The following is a 17,468-nucleotide window of genomic DNA, read 5'->3' as shown; positions in this document are numbered from 1 at the left end:
ACAATGAACAGCAAGCTTACAGCATGAGGAGACACGGTTGCAACGAGAAGGTTTTGAATGAGAAGTCTTGCTTGGAAAAAGATCTTGGAGTTTGTGTCGACAAGGAGCTAAAAAAAAACTTGTCATATTGAAACGCAAGTTAATAAATCCAATAAGCTGCTTGGGCTGATCAGACGCTCCTATGAGTACCTAGACATAGAAATTATGAAGCTGTTGTTCACCTCTGTCGTGCCCCCGATCCTAGAGTTTGGAAATTTTGTGTGGTCACCGACACTTGAAAAGGACAAAAATTTAGTTGAGAGTGTTCAAAGACGTGCAACACGGATAATTCCAGGCTTATAGGGCAAGTCTTATAACATAACATAACATAGTGATGTCGGCGCTGAGGTGTAGGCTTGATGTGGCCTGTCGCCGAATCTGTTCCTATTCGTGCCTTGTTCATAGATCTACACTCGTGTCATTTGACCGGATCTTTTCATGACTGACGATAGTTTGAAGTAGCTACTAGACTTCCACCGGGTTCGATAAGGAGCTAGGCATTTCAAATCTGAACATATATTTTTCCATANTTTTTGGCATTTTTAGCAATATTTTTTTCGAAGTTTTTCACTGCAGTGCGACAAACTTTTTTTAGCTTGATTTCGAGCTCTGGCATACAGGTTATAATCAGACTCGCTGCCAGATCGTAAATAACGCTAGTAGGCTTCTTTCTTGGTCTTTAGCGGAGTCTTAACTGCACTGTTCATCCACTGGGACTTTTTGACTCCTCCAAGCGTAATCTTGGGTACACAAGCATCAACTGCAGACATAACCGTGTCTTTGAGAAACGACCATGAATCAGCCACATTCATGTCCTTAATACAGTCCGAAATATTCGCCGCATTCACCGTTTCACGGAGTGTAACATAGTCGCCTTTCGCAAAGTTCAAACGTTCACGCTTCCGAAGCGTCTTTTCTGCATCTCACAACACTTAATATTGAAAAACAATGATTGGTGGTGGCTTTTGCCCAACGGAGCCTCGTGGCGAAGCTCATCTATCATTGATTCTTCACTAGTAAGCACAAGATCTAGAATATTAGGGTCTGAAGAAAGATTGAAGATTATGAAGCTTCCCAGTCTCCGGCCGGCCGTTATCGTCGCCTGTGTGGTGACCTCATCGAAGTATACAAGTATACTCACGGTTTGTACAAGGTCCCTGAAGGATTACTAGAATTTGAAACAAGAACCAACACCAGTTGCCACAGCTATAAACTAAAAAAACTGCGGTGCAACTAATCCACGCGACAACATTCCTTCTCGCTTTGAGTCACTGACATGTGGAACAGCCTCCCTGAAGATATTGTTGACGCTCCGAGTATGAACGCGTTCAGGAACAGACTAGACAAGGCCATGCAGGAGCATATGTTTAGTCTTAAAATGCCTCGTATCCTACATTCCTACGGAACAACTGAAATCTAGAAGCGATTTTAAATCTACCGTCTGTTGAGAAAAGATTTCATCAAAAGGCCAGTCTACTCAAGGAAAGTACAAGAATCGGCGGCAGGCCTATTCTTCAATGCCGAAGATACTTGTATTGTTTTTATATTTCTGCACCTATCAGCTAGCTTTCACTTCCATCAGCTCCTTCCGTTGCGCATCGACTCAATTCATGACTCGATGTGCTTATAAGCTGCCAAGCAAGCTTGACTTTTTCCTTGAGTGATCATCTTATCAGCCATATTTGCTCCGAACGAAAAGTAGGTCCTTTAAAGTCCCTACTAGCTTTTTTCACATTGACTATAATTGATTGAGAGACTATAATAAGATTCTGAAGTGAAATGTGAAACGAAAAATGTTTATTTCAGATTAAAATTATAAGTTATAAATGTAGATCTGGCGTTTTTTACCTTTTTGATAACTTGTCGCCTACATTAATATTTTTATTTCCAACTCTTTTGCCAATGTTGACAGACTAGACTGCCACGTTATGCAAAATTATCGACCATTGATAACGCTATCATATCGGTGCTGATGACTATTTAAAGTTCTTGGCCGTCAGGTTTTGTCTCGTGGGAATAATAAGGACATTATGTGGTTGTTATTTCCATTGGGGTGAGTTCATTTCACCTTACCACGAGCTTACCCTCTTACCAAGAGCTTCATCGATCATGATCTCATTTTGCGGGTTCGTTTTCGCGTATGTATGTACATTGTACAGGCACTCGTACGCTACTTCTACAGATCTGGAATGATCTAGCACGGAATTTACTGCGGCTGTGGAATAATGGCATTTCCTGATATTGCTAAATATGAATCCCTGATTGAGTGTGGTAAGATTATGTTGCAGCGATCACCATCCGATAAGGCGGGCAGTGTGGAGCATTTGCAACCAAACACTGGTGGCGCTTACAGCTTGGTGGTCGCGGTATTTCGAAACCAAAACAACTTCTTGTTATTCAAGCTGTTAGTGCCATTTTTTGTGTGGCAGAAATTTAGTGTTATTTATTATTCATTGTATTAATAGTTTTTGTATATGTTATTTGTCCCTGTTACACTGTAATTAGCTGAGTGAGTTACTAAGCACAAACTTAAAAGTATGCATGCTGAGTAATCTACATTCTTAATGCACTGTAAATTTTCAATATTCCATGCACTCTTACCAAGTAGTGATATACGTTGCAATAATATAGCTAACCCTATATCGGTCCATCTGTCAAAAGTTTCGTGATATGCCACTCAAAATCACATGTACTGCAATGATATCTCACATGACTAACTTGTACCATGGAATAGAAGCATTCCTAGAAAATTTAAGTATAACTGGTTCGTATTTGCGTTCATTAACGAGCTAGAAAAAGTTATGAATGAGTTCAGACTTGAAATGCCTAGCACCCTATGGACCTGGTAGAAGTCCAGTAGCTATTTCAAACTATCGTCAGTTTTTAAAAAATCCGGTCATAAGACCTGTTTTTAGATCTCCTGTGAACAAGTCACGAAAAGTACAAGAATCGGCAACAGGCCACACCAGGCACATTACTCAGCGCCGACATTATTATGTTATGTTATGTTAAATGCGACCGTAGAATGTATTGTGCAATAATATTGTCGTTGGGTTGTAAATGGTTTTCCAATATATGATTCTCAAAGCAGGTTTAGGGCGTATTTATTTCTTTCGTTGCTCCAGGTTAATCCATATATTTCACAATGGAGGAGGGTCGAAAAAATCCAGAAACCAACTGGAAAAAAACTTTACTTGACAAATTGGGATTGTCTGCTCATAAAATCGTAAGTTTTTTTTTTTTACTCGTATTTGGAATCTAAATGCATTTTTGGCTGTTCGATTTTGGATAAAATGGTTTTGATTGCCTGTTGCTGACATTTATTTACAAAAAGATCGCCTTTTTTGTATATTAATCCTAACACGCCCCGTTTAGTTAATCGTCAATGAAAACGTTTTATCTAACCGACAGACATTCAAATATTCAAATTATGACGACCATTTGAATTCTGACCTATGAAACTTCTTTTTTCTAAATCAGCAGTTTTTGGATATTCAATTTGGAATACTCTGAATGAACCATAATTAAGTTTAAGGACAATAAATCAATCATTTTAATTGCTAAAGTAATACAATAAATTTTTTTGCATGTGAACAGGACTTGGACTCGGTGGATTTGCCTTATCAGCAGAAGAAGCTGATAATGCAGACTTATTATACAAAACATAGGTGAGGAAATTCTCTGATAACAGGTCACGTTTTCGTCATGATAATAGTCATTTATATCACAAAAAATCGCTACATTAGCGGTAAATGAAATCTTATTTTTTTTTTTGTGGTGAAATCGTGAAGTATTGAAAAGCGGGAATGACTATTGAAAAAAATTATAAATTTCCACTTGATTTAAAATCGTGAGCCAATCGGAGTTCTTTATTAAGCGAGCGTTCAAATTTAGGTCTGTTTGTATAGCTAAATTTGCTTAAGTATGAAGTTATTAACGGGATATGGTGAGACAAGAGTCACAAGAAAAAGCGAAACTTTTGAGGGAAGTCATTCTCGTGAACCTGATATATGCTTGATGCGCTGTTGAGTATAAAAAGCTTCTTACGCTGTTGGATATGACATTCTTGCTATCTTGTTGAACATGACGTACTTGTGCTGTTGAACAGGACATGCCTGTTGTGCTGTTGAACATGTCAAGTTTGATTGCTCGGCATCACAATAGAGCAATTATTATTTGTTGAAGATAGAAATTTAAGGCACTGTTGGAATTAATTTATAGTTTCTCATCATTTGATGTTTTTTATGCATCGTTTATATTGCCAGAAAGTCCTGGATGAGCAAGAAGCCCCCAATTAGAGTCACGGTGAATCCACCGTCTGCTCACACCGACGAGAAAATCACCATCGTTGTCAAAGATGGTGAGTGGGGGGCTCTTGGGAGGTAATTGGGTTGTCAATTCTTGCTTTTGTTAAAATAATGATAACCTTGACTTTGGAATCATGTCTATAGGATGGACTTAAAATTTCTCTTGATTTCGTGAAACTACATCGAGAATACTATATATTACAATAGAAAAGTAATATGCAATTAAATAGTATGCATTTTGGTACGAGTGAAACAGTGATATTTGTAGTAAGTTTTCCTCATGCCACATGCATTAGTCATCAACATTTAGATGCATTATCACGATAGCTGGTGCTTGATTTAAAGGGTAATCCAAACCACAATAACCTCGATAACGCTGAACCCTGCAATGGATATATGCATGAAACATACCTTATTGTTATCAAGATTCGATACTGATGTAAAATTTATTGCTAAATCGTCTCAGAATAAAAACTGATGAAAAACACGGCGAATCGACTTTTTTTCATCGAATTAATTTATTCAGACACTTCATTTAATCGAACCTGTATCTTATGGGTATCCATCCATCATCGAGCCATAACCTCTGCGTTATAGGTACTGTTTTATAACTAGCCTTTACATAGTGACTTGCGTAGTTAATTGTTTGACTTTGAATTACCATCCTAGGTTAAATCAATTTCCTTGCAAATCAACTATTCAGCAAATGTTTCGAACTATTCTCTGAAGGTTTACATTTTAATTCAGGTATTTCATTCTCGCGGCAGATGCGGTCACTTCATATATTGTTCATTAATATTTATTTGGTGCTCGCCAATTCACAAAAAAAACAGGAGCTAAAATTTATAGTTTTATCACTGAAAAAATTGAAGACCTATTTTTTCCTGAAATTTTGATTAATTAGTATTAACTTTTTACATTTTTCGCTGTCGGTTTTATTTCATTGAGATTTGTAATAACAAATAAGCAATACTCCGCTACTCAAAATATCCCATGTATGTGCTGTTTCCGTGTATTACACATGTTTTCGTTGGATTCAATGTGTTGAATTATGCCACATATGAATTTAATCGTTTTCAACTGCAGAGCATCCGACTCTTTTCAACATCAAAATCCAAAACATCACTCGTGGCAACCTGACACTTCTGCTCTTCGAAAAACTGTATGAATGCGACAATATAATTCTAAGAGACAAAAATAAATTTTGTTCAGCCGAGGCGGAAATCGAACTCGAACCAGGTAAATAATCGAGTTTTTTGTTAATTTCTCACAACAAATCCTATTCAATGTGATATCACATTTACTGGTGCTGGTACAATAAATTCATGTTTGGAAGTAAAATAATTATATATGCTATACCGTTTACATTTGCTTTTTGCATGGCGATTTAACCGCATGTTTAGTTCGGTGATCAATAGAATTTTTAATGGATGATCAATCATACTCCACTGAATTAATTCAAGCTCATTTGACGGTGATAACTGCAGCCTGTGACACGTCTTAGCACCTAAATTTCCTAACATATTTGAGGAGTAAAAATCAATGTTCACATTCAATGATTTTTTTTGGGCGAAAATTTAAAATGAGTCGTCCACCTCAACCGCAAAAATTTTCTGCAGCTTATTTAATTCATTTTTTTTTTGTAATGGTTTTTGTTCCATGAATGCCAATTTCAGTTTCATAGAATATGATCAAGTTAGATCCAAATGCAAGGCAAGGAGAGAGGATGACGCTTGATCAAGAATTCCCGAAAATATATCTCATCACTGACAAGATTACAAGTGTCATTCCCAGTTTTATTTGTACAGTTTGTCGAAAATTGACGATTTGTGAGTTTGCCTTGACCGAAAATTTTTACCATCAGGGGCTGCATACAGCATAAAATTTTCTGCCCTCTATCCTGGCAAAGGCTGTTATGAAGTGCCTGTATTCCTGCAGTTCGTGTGCAGAGGCAAAGAGAGGAAGATTGAACATCAGATGTTTTTGCTGGTGAGAGCAAATTATTCAAGGTATTCATGAACGTCTTAAATCATCAGTGACCAGTGACCTATTTTATTCACGAACTCGATCAATCTAACCTATACATTTCTTGCAGTTTAATCATGACGTTGCAAAAGTTTCCCGCTATTTTTAGTTTATTTTTTATTCAGAAATATTCTGACAGTCCGATGTACAAAGCAAGTGTTCAGGGATAACTCGGGTTATCCTTGAATATTTCATGTTTGGAACTATTATTGGATAGCACTAGAGACTCAGTACAGATAATTATGTAGGAAAAAAATGTTTAACGAATTTAACAGCAATACCAATCGCCAAACACCAAACTCGACGAGTACTTGGAGATTTACCAAAACATATGACGACACAGTAGAGTCATAACAGAAGTAATTATATATTTTGAAGGATCGAATTAAATGGCCAGTATAGTAGCTAGTTTAAAAAAAATTATGACGAGGTTATTCTAGTGTAGCATATTTGACAACTTTCTTATCTACTACACAATTGCGCATCCGCATCAGATTGCTACCTAACCAGTGTATACTCGGGTTGACGGTTACCGATGAAAACAATAGACGTTTGCTTTCAGCCAACTTTTGAATTCACACTGAATACTCGCGAGCCACTTCAACTTAAAATTAGAAGCTGTTTTATTGTACTGCAAATGATAACTGTAATGCAATATTCTGGGAGCGAAAGAGGGCGAGGAGAACGTTTTATTGTTTGACACAAAACCGCTGCACCTGATTAACCTATATGAGAGTGTTAGTTAATTAATCGATTGATTAATTGATGGGTAACTGGGCATTCTCGAAAACAACCATTGCACACCATTCCTTCACAAATGGAACACATTTTGTAATGGCATAAATCTGTCATACTATCAAAGCTTTGATTATCAACTAGATGAAGATTAAAAATTTTATTTAGCTGAATTTGAATAATATCTGAGGCTGGGGAAAACAACCTAGTGTCAATGGACAATAGTTAAACAATATGACAAAAAATATGCATCTAATCGAAGAATGCAACGTGAGTTTTGCAAGTTGGTGTTTTGTTGATATTTTGCTCGCAGCTTCACTCTGAACTGTTAGACTTTTATATGTGGATTAGAAATTATTTGTCTCACAGTGCATCGACTACCTGCCTGAAGACGTCCCTGAAATTTCTGCCGAAGCATTCAAAAACGACGAGGAGTCGAAGGTGTGTTTCTGATAAAAACCTAATCAGGCTAGAAGTTCAGCGCTGTTACGTAACTCTTCTCCGGTCACTAAATGACAATCATAACATTACTGACGTATGCACTACCACCGTTACTTTTACTTAAACCTTTCCCACTTCGTTTCCATATAGGATAATTGTGTTTGGCCCATCGACATAGTCTTTAAGCCTGTAAGCCAGAATAATGAAATGCGCAAATTGAATAAATTTAAACTCCTTCTAGAAATTAGAAAACTTCTTTATTTGTTGAGATGTTAAATTAACTTTGCAACGTAAAATATGGATCAGGATTAAAAGATCGCCTATTCATAGATTTCTACAGAGGATTGATTGTTTATTCGAGTATCTGGATTGCATTTCTAATTCTTAGTAGAATTCTATACTTAAAGTAAAGTTATTTCTTGCCCTTTTGCTGATGAATGCAGTTAATATATATAACATGTAGCAGATTTATATCGTTGATTTGATGTTGAACAATTCTTTAGATCGAGAGAAGACGGAAAGCCCCTTCTGTACCCACACCACCTCATTATTCGCCTGGGAGAGAAATAGAAGGTCGTGAGCCTTCCGCGAATTTCAAATACCTGTTTCGCTACCCTGATTATCTTCGTAAACTGGTGGTAGAAAATTTTAATCCAGAATTTGCATCGGAGAACTCGCTCAAAGCCTCGTTGCAAAATCTCGAGGACATCGGGAAACAAGGCCTCACGCATAACAACTATGGCAGATGGTTTGAGCTGCAGCTATGGATTGAAGAAATTGAAAGGGAAATCAATCTCCAGTATTACCATCTGGATGGCGTTGATATCGAAGTGAACGAGGGCGAGCATGGCGAGCGCATGGCTACTCTGCATGTGCCTGGGGTGGCAGAAAAGCATCCAGCAATCCTAGCAGGAGACTCGGTCTTCGTGAGACTGCCTAGTGATCAGCAGCCATCTTGGCCTTACGAAGGAATTGTTCATGATGTGATAAACGAAACACTTCATCTGGGTTTCGGTGAAGAGTTCTTTCTCAAGTACTCGGCAGGCATGAAAGTGAACGTTCAGTTCTGGTTTTGTAGGAGCATCTTCATTCGTTGCCATAAAGTGCTAAAACACTACCAGAAAGTACTTCCAATTCTGTTTCCAAAGCACAGTACAAGGTAAGTTTTCGAGCAAATAATTTTATATTCAGGTTAAAGATTCAATTTTCTTGTATCTCATTTCCTATTTCAATTTATTTTAGAATGACTTTAAGCTTTGCCGAAGTTTTCTCTCACCGTTATTAGAATGGTAAATATACCCGCTTAATGTTTTTATCAGTATAAATGCACCCAGAATAATTTAGTAGCATTATTCTGCAACACAACTTGCATGAATCTTTCATATTGCATCTCTGACGACAGGTTCGATGAAGCCAATCTCGTTAGTGTTGACAACTACTTCGATAAAAACGTGGGAAAGAACCGAAGGCAGAGGCAGGCGGTGGAGGCAATCGTGAATCGAGTGAGCGCTCCCGCTCCATACATCATTTTCGGCCCTCCAGGCACCGGCAAAACGTCAACGATGGTCGAAGCCATCAAACAAGTCTACACGCGAAACAAAGATGACAACATTCTAGTGTGTGGTCCTTCCAACGCCAGTTGTGATATACTCACCGAAGGACTTCTAAAACACATTCCTGCCTCCAAAATACTAAGAGTGAACGCTTTATCTCGTTCTCGTGCTGGGATCGCTAAAAATGTTTGGAATGTAAGCTCTCATGAGGGCAATTTCAGTTTAATACCAAGCATGGACATGGTACGCTCGTACAACATCGTCATCACCACCTACTCAACGGCGTATTACGTCATGCCCCTGACACGAGAGAAGAACAACGAATGCGGCTTTACCTACGTGTTTCTGGACGAGAGTGGCTACACGACGGAGCCTGAAGCACTTATACCTTTGTTAGCTTTGCCCAAGATGGTTATTCTGGCCGGTGATCCTTACCAGCTTGGGCCAGTAGTGTCAAATTTGAACCCCCGTAAGATTTCATTGTTCAAGGGGTTCCGTATGGACCAAAGTTTCTTGGGACGCCTCATGACTATTGACATGTACAAGCCTAAAGGAGGCCAGTTCAATCCTTTGTACATCACTAAGCTCGTGGAGAACTTCCGTTCACATAAGAGCCTCCTTGAAATTCCCAACAGGTGCTTCTATGAAAACCAACTTAAAGCCCGAGGTGATAATCGCATAACAAACTCGATGTTGAAGTGGGCCAAGCTGCCAAACCCAAAAATACCCATCATATTCCATGGTGTCAATGGGAGGGAAAAGAGAAAGGCAAACAACCCCAGCTTCTTCAATGTGTTTGAAATGGCTCAGGTCGTGGAGTACGTGGAGCAACTCATGCACGAAATGAATATCGAACCTAAAAATATTGGCATCGTCACTCCCTATCGAGAGCAAATGAAAAAGGTGAGATCCAAGTTTAACGCTCCATTCTCGTAGGGTGAAAATACAAAAGATTATTTGCAATGAGTATTCATGAATGGCATGTTGAAAATAACTAGGTCTTTTTATTTTATTTATAGCGGGTTAACCGGTACCGCTATAAGCTAAGGGAAATGCTAGCAGAGAAACCTATCAGTAATTAACCAGCGGATGTAATGAACAGTGTATTTGTAAGTATGGTAAATTTTGTACCTGTTGAATAAGCAAACTCTGATAAGACTAATTGCATAACACGTTTTAAATTACACTATTAAATGAAGAATATCATACAAGAAAATATTAAAAATAATATGATTATAACATGAGCTACTTTAGGCCTAACCCCAAACGTTGGTGGGCAAGGCTGAAATGAAATGACTGGTAACTGAACTAAGGAAGAAAAAAAGTCAATCTATTAGAAGTTCGGATGGTTGGCTGACTGCTAACTATTTTAGGAAAAATGAACAAGAAAATGAATAACGAATATCGGTGGTCCCTACATATTAATAGTGGCTTCAAGTTTGAATGATTTCGGGAAAATGTAGAGAAAAAACGGCACGTTATACTTTATGATGATTTACTTTATCATAAAAACAGTTGTCGCTAGAATACCCATTGACTTATCTTTTTTTAGAAATCATCAGTAATTACGGACTTTGCTTCCTATTGTGATATGATCATAGTGATAGAGTAACGTTAAACATATAGTATGCTGTCTGAGCTTTCTATTGAGGTGTCAACATCGTTTATTTATACAGCACCCTGTTCGAAGCTGAATAGTTTCAACTGTCGTGTATTAAACCAACAAAACAGGCTTTTAATCGTGAAAAAGCTCCTACATTCTTTAAGCTTTCCAGATTCGTGAGGCTCTTTCATCGAAATTCGGACGCGTGACAGATGAATTGCGCATTGGCACACCCGAAGTCTTTCAAGGCGACGAACGCCTCGTTGTCATCGTATCCACTGTACGCGCCAACCCTGAGCGACTGATCACCGACGACTACATTTCAGCGAAGTTAGGCTTTCTCTCCAACCCCAAGGTCCATAGTTCCGAGCTGATTTATGTCTTTTGACGTGTTTGATGCAAACATTTTGATTTTTTTTACAAATTTGTAGTTTCACTTTTTCACTGTCATTTATACTTGACCAATTCTGACTTGAAATTTTTTTTGGATCGCTCACAGTTTCGATTAGCGAAGATTTAAATGGTGCCCATCCAGTTTGTTCCTATTGTCCTCTCTTCCCTTGACATAATTACTACTTTCTTCATGAAATTTTGTTTCGTGCACTGGCAAGCATCGAATGGAATCAAAATATCCTTTTTACAATTTAACAAATATTTTTGAACCTGTTATATTGGACGATATCAGCGATATAGCTTCAAATTACATGTCGCAGAATTTATGACACTAAAATTCTATAACGATCAGGTACATAGGCAATATTAACAAGCGAAAGTTGGAATGAAAATTTCTTTATTAAGAAGTTCCAACACAACATTGACTTGAGAACACACGTTACATCAAGGACGACAATTTGTGTTGGTCTGTTGGATCCCAAGCTTTATCGTCTACAAACTCTTGATTGCCAAAATCTCGTTGCAGCGCTTCAATGTGGCCATCACGCGCGCCCGAGCCCTCCTCGTGGTCATTGGGTACCCGTGGCTGCTCGAAGATGACAAGTGAGTGAGGCTTTTTCACTTTTGTTATTCATCTAATGATCTGCAAACTATATGTTTGGGTTTATGTGAATTCAACAAATTGATCACTTTTTGCACTCAGGAAAGGATGTTTTGATGATTGTTGATCCAATCATGTTCGACAGGAAATAGATAATTTCTACCAATGAAAACTTAGTTATTTTGGTTTCAATTCTGACAAATTATGGAATTTTCTTCCAACGGGGGATTTTTTTCTTTTACTGTAACCACGAAACAGTGAAATTCCGTGTAGTTATTTACTCATTGTAATTGCGGCAACTCTCATAATCGTAGATATAGGGTTTAATTTTCCACATATCACCTTCCATACGACGATGAATATAAAACGTTAAACGCTTCGTTATAAAGACGATTTTGAGGAAAATCGACTTTAACAAAAAATTCTCCAAACCACACAACTCGTGGAGTCTGACTGGGGATCTCAGTTGTGGGTAAAGTTATAGAAGGAAGACACCTTATCGTATGAATGAAATCTCGTACGAGTGTCTCTGTTTTTGATGTTGCTCTCCTGACTCCTGTACGATATTCGAGGAAGCTCTTGTTCAGATAACTTAAGGGGTTTGTATTCTATGGGCATTTTTGACTAACGCCCCTCGGAACCTTGGAAATGCTGAAATATTTTAAATTAGAGAAATCTACAATGATAGCTACCAATGACCTATTTGGTGATACTTATTTTGTGTCCTTCGGTGCCGGAAAGCCGCTATAGCGTAAATTAAACCTTAGCCTAACACGGAAAGTATATCAGTCCTGCAGCTCAAGTTTTTTTTCTGTAGCAGTAGTAAAGCAAGCTTTAGATGGAAGTTGTTCTGGTTTCAGAAGTATTAATTTTATTATTTCTCGAAGTTGAGAAGCTACTTTTAATAGTAAAAAATACATTATGTGATCATTTTTTGTTCCTCTTTTCAAGTTCACTGACGTATTTCTCTCTATTTCAGATACTGGGGCAAACTGCTCGAATTCTGCTGCAATGAGGGCTGTTACACGGGCATCCCATACGACCGTCATTCTGATCTCGCTAATATCGAGAAAAAATTTGACCGGCTTCATATACGTGAGTATCCAATCGCAATTTATTTTTGTGAACAACTAGAAATTGTCAATTTCTTTAAACCACCCTTAAGGGTAGCTCTACTTTTTCTTTCCAAGGAATAATCTGTTCTTTTCTCAGTTCTTACTGCATTTTCTTTTACCACATTTGATGCTGTTCTCTAAGATGAAGTAACCAGAATATGAAGTAGTGCAGTAGCATTTACCTTCACTAGAATCCGTCATATTACTGCGAAAATTAACCCGCCATCTTCTATCTACCATCATCTGCAATCTTATTCTCACTGTCACCTGCTACAGTCTAGATTTCATCAGCGCATCTCTCACTATCATCTGTGGACTGTGGCCTTGCCGCCTTTGTCTCACTTACATCAGTCGATACTATTTGCCGTACTAGTCGTGTTTTGATGTAAAATCTGTAGATCAAAGTGATTATTTATCTGAAAATGAGATTTTTCAGACCATTTTAGTTGCATAACATGAAATTTAACTATCCAAGTTTTCACTTGAGTTAGCAATTGCCTATTTTATATTATTCACTTGATCATTTCTGGGTCACCCCCACCCAGAACTCTCAATTGGCATCAGCCATATAGACTTTAGCGCAGGCGCGGTTGTTCCATTTACATCCTTTACTGTTGCTAATTATACCAAAATTACTACTACAACTAATACTATTATTACTAACACTATTGTTCCCTTTATTATTCTGATAGCTGTGACATGACCGACGATGGGACTACCATGCCTGGCTCTACATGGATACCTTCTTCCAATTACGTAGATTCCACAAATTTGGTCAAGGACTTATGAGTGGTTAAGTTGCTTTAAAAATATGTTTATTCGTTTTAATTGTAAACAAAGTAATATAAAAATCTGTAATAATTCCTATCGCAGTGTACTGACAATAGATACTCATATTCCAAAATTCAAGTAAATCCGTTCATTATTGAAGGAGTTATGAGTGGTTAAGTTGAGCGTGTGGTTAGGTTTTGCGTTTGAGTCCACAGGCGAGTTCGCACGCGGGTCCGAAGAAGTGTCGATTCGGTCTCACAAGACGGAAGCGGTCCATTTAATTGTCCCAACCAGAAGTAAGCTAATAAGTGAATAGAAGGGCCCAGTGTCGTCCACTGACGTTACACCAATGAAACAGTGCACCTAAGTACGTTCCAGTTTTCATTCTTCACTCCAAATCTTTTAACAACTATGGTCACCTGCATGCAATATCTTCTACAACCTAATAAAGACAAAAAAGCAGACGGGTTAAACATGTCAGGATATAATTTTATTTAATTATATTATATCATAATTTTTTATTTAATTATTGTTAAAAAAATTATTTATAATTAATTATTAAGAAATGATTAAAAATTTATTTATTTATTATTAAAAAATATTTTTAATTATTTATTTAAATATATAATAATTTTATTAATTTTATTCATGCAGTCAGGGCTAAACCCGTATTTCCCCATCTTTTGCAAAGAAAGAAGATAATTTTCTGACCACATTTGTTCGAAATGGAGAGAGAAAATAAAGTCTAGCCTATTCTCGTCATATGGGGGAAGTTTCAAAATTTAGTTTGAAGTCGGAAGCCAGTTTACGTTTTTGCAGTACGTCGAAAAACCGGAATTAGCGACTGTTCCAACATACAACAATAATGCAAGTCATTGAATAGAGCCGAATTACTTCCTGTCGACTTCGATCCAACCCATAAAACTGTATTGTAAAATTTTTTCCAATACGATTTATTTTATTTGCAATATACTATTTATTTATGTATTAATTTATTTCCAGATGTATTTATAGTTAATTTACAATCATTTTTTTACAATACGTATTTATATTTACTTTTCAATTAGTTATTGTTTAAAATGTATGAATATAATTACAATACAATTATTTATTGCTTGCAATGTTTTATTTTTTCTAGAAATACACTTTCAAGACAATTTGTTTACATAGTTTCAATACACGTTAAATTGTATCTATGAATAAATTATTGTCTCGCGACTGATGCCCAGCTCGTCTAAGAAATTTGGAAGACCACGATCCAAACGAAGATTTGAAAGAATAATTCGTTTCTTTATGACAGGAATTATAAATGGGGTAGAACTTGACGCAAGAATATTCATGAGAATTCTATTGGATGGTTTTAACGGTAATAATTCATGGAGAATTATGGTATTTTTATAACATATAACATATGAAGCTTTTTTCATCCAGAATTTGAATTAGAAACCGTAGTCAAATTGAATCATACAACCAGGAGCTGCAGATGTTCTAACGGGTCAGAGTTATCACATTACGATTATAAGTTTATAGCAAGATGTTGTAAAAATATATTAATTTCGATAAGATAACAGGACGGATGTAGGGTCATCAATATTTACAATATATATATTATTTACCGATAATTATCTACTAAAATAATATAATCTAGCTAACACGGGCACCTCAATAAACATGAGAAAACGTAATTTTTCGGATAAATCCTAGGTTGGTGTTCAGTATCCAATTTAAAAGATTGAAGGCATTGATTGAAAAAAGGTTGAAAGATAACAAGAACAATAGTGTCAAGTGGCTCTGTGGTCCCTAAAAATTAATTCAGCAACTTTGACATGCACTATTAGTAGTTTTAGAGAGGGTAATGCATGTATACAAACCTGAACAGTTCGAGGTATTATCGTTGGTACAAATGTTTACATATTCTATCAAGATATTAAAGGTTTTCAGGTGAAAATGCATCGTTATGCATTGCCTCTGATCGAAAGTAGAATTGAAAGTTTATGAATATGTTTTGGCCACATACATTCAAATGTGCGCTTAACCGTTCATACAATTAGATTTTCATTATAACGAGATTTAATTTGTCTTCAAGCAACGAGGGTTCAAGTAAGTTACTCTAAAAAGTATATGGAAATGAGCCTTACGCAAAAACAAGTAAATAATGAATTTGGAAGCAAATAGCGTGATATGCAAATAAATATGAATATTAACCATTGGTGGTCTTGAGAAAATTTTCCTTTTCTCAATATATGAAATTACGTGAGATATCCTAGCACATCTTACTGAATTTTGATTTGATTTTTTGGGAAACTACTCACAAAATCAACGAAAGTAGTATAAATGTGCAGGGTGGATCCATCACAAAAACTGGATGAAAAATAAATATATACAATATTTATAAAAAATATAACAGAAAAAGATTGAGGCGGAGGTAAGTAGCTGAAAGGGGATTGATTTCAGAATTTGGGTTTTCTGCTTTTTTTCCAACCCGCAGTCATGTTCGTGCAGTGGATGCGGAGCACCGTAAGCTCGCTGTTAAGGCATAATTTGCCTAAAAGGCAAAATCCATAAAACTGCGTGAATTCCAGATTTGTATTCTATCGCTTTCACTTTACAGCTGCCAAGCGGATTTTGTAAACATGATTACTGATGAGGTTATCTGATGGGAATATATATTTTTTTTACCGAAATCTGCGATAGTTTAGCTTTTTTTAACCTCCCGATCGAAGGAAGTTATTCTGACTCATCCTTTATAATATTAATTTTTTTGGTTGAGTTCATGAATATATTGCAGAAACATTGCATGCATACATGAATTCTCTTCAGAAGCCTTAGATTTCGCTCCCGTAGCCGGGCATGGGTTCGGTAGCAGGCAGCACTGCAAACGTCCCCGCAATGACCGCTGAAAAGTGAGCCAGTGCAAATTTAGGTGCCGTTTCATTAAAAATCGTTACGTAGTCGTAACTCCGTCAGTCAATCAACGACGTCTTTTCAGTAAAACCCACCAATTACCGACGATAAATCGGCCGTTAGGTGTATTCAAGCGAATTTTGAAAGCACAACCCTTGAACTTCCCTATAACAGAAATAAAAAAAAGCAAGACGCACTCCGTATAGTTCAACAAGTAACGTATAGTTATAGTTAGTACCGCACTCCGAATAGTTCAACATTCTTTCTATTGTATTCTTTTACTAATTTCTTTCATTATCATTAGCACTTCATCTCCACAGCGATGTTATTATATTTAAATTTTGTTTTCCTGTCTATACATTAAGCAGACTATGTTGCATGTCCGGTAGTGCAAAGTTTAGATAAGCTTTCACCATAGATAGCTCATATCATATCGAAAACTGATGAGTATCTAATCTCCTCCGTCGTAGTTTTTTGTTACTTTGGGAGAATGATTAGCATCATTTCGACGTAACCGTTTAAACAAGGTTGATATTCCTTAATGATCGCTAGATCTTGCAGACAGTCCTTCATCCTGGACTCATCCTTCATGCTAACTTTGATCGTTGGTTCCTCTTGCTTCCATTGTTTGGGCTATTCTTCGTTTAGGCGGTATTTGATAAAGAGCAGGTTTGAAACCTTTCTCTCTGCCTGATATGTGACCTTGATGAACTTGCAGTACGTGTCAAGGAATCACCACAGCGATGCGACTCTGAAGCTCGCCATCCGATAAGACAGACCACCAAGAACAGTAACATCCAAACACCGGCGGCGTGCATACAGTGATGGTGGAGATCTTCCGGAACTTAAACAAGATCAGCCGCTATACTTTTTTCTACATTTTTTCTTTTTCTCTCTTCTTCTTATTGCCACACATTTCCTACTACATACAGCAATCCCCCAGTTGTGGCCTTTTCTTGTGTGTATCATTAGTGTTTAAAA

The 17,468-nt window shown here is 37.0% G+C and overlaps 1 protein-coding gene across 1 annotated transcript; it reads left to right on the top strand.

Annotated features, from left to right (window-relative positions):
• Positions 1 to 3,166: 3,166 nt before the first annotated feature.
• LOC108665471 (putative helicase MOV-10) lies at positions 3,167 to 13,559 on the top strand. Its single transcript, XM_018152226.2, has 12 exons — positions 3,167 to 3,265; positions 3,637 to 3,707; positions 4,305 to 4,399; positions 5,433 to 5,585; positions 6,211 to 6,335; positions 7,476 to 7,547; positions 8,051 to 8,706; positions 8,950 to 10,003; positions 10,876 to 11,058; positions 11,623 to 11,699; positions 12,677 to 12,792; positions 13,505 to 13,559. The coding sequence occupies exons 1-12, from the start codon at positions 3,185 to 3,187 to the stop codon at positions 13,513 to 13,515; spliced, it is 2,694 nt and encodes an 897-aa protein (XP_018007715.1). The 5' UTR covers positions 3,167 to 3,184; the 3' UTR covers positions 13,516 to 13,559.
• Positions 13,560 to 17,468: the final 3,909 nt, after the last annotated feature.

This window comes from Hyalella azteca, unplaced genomic scaffold (genome assembly GCF_000764305.2).
Source record: "Hyalella azteca isolate HAZT.00-mixed unplaced genomic scaffold, Hazt_2.0.2 contig4447, whole genome shotgun sequence".
In the NCBI taxonomy this organism is placed as follows: domain Eukaryota; kingdom Metazoa; phylum Arthropoda; class Malacostraca; order Amphipoda; family Hyalellidae; genus Hyalella; species Hyalella azteca.
The sequence above is the reverse complement of the archived record's forward strand: the minus strand, read 5'-3'. Positions and strand labels throughout refer to the sequence as shown.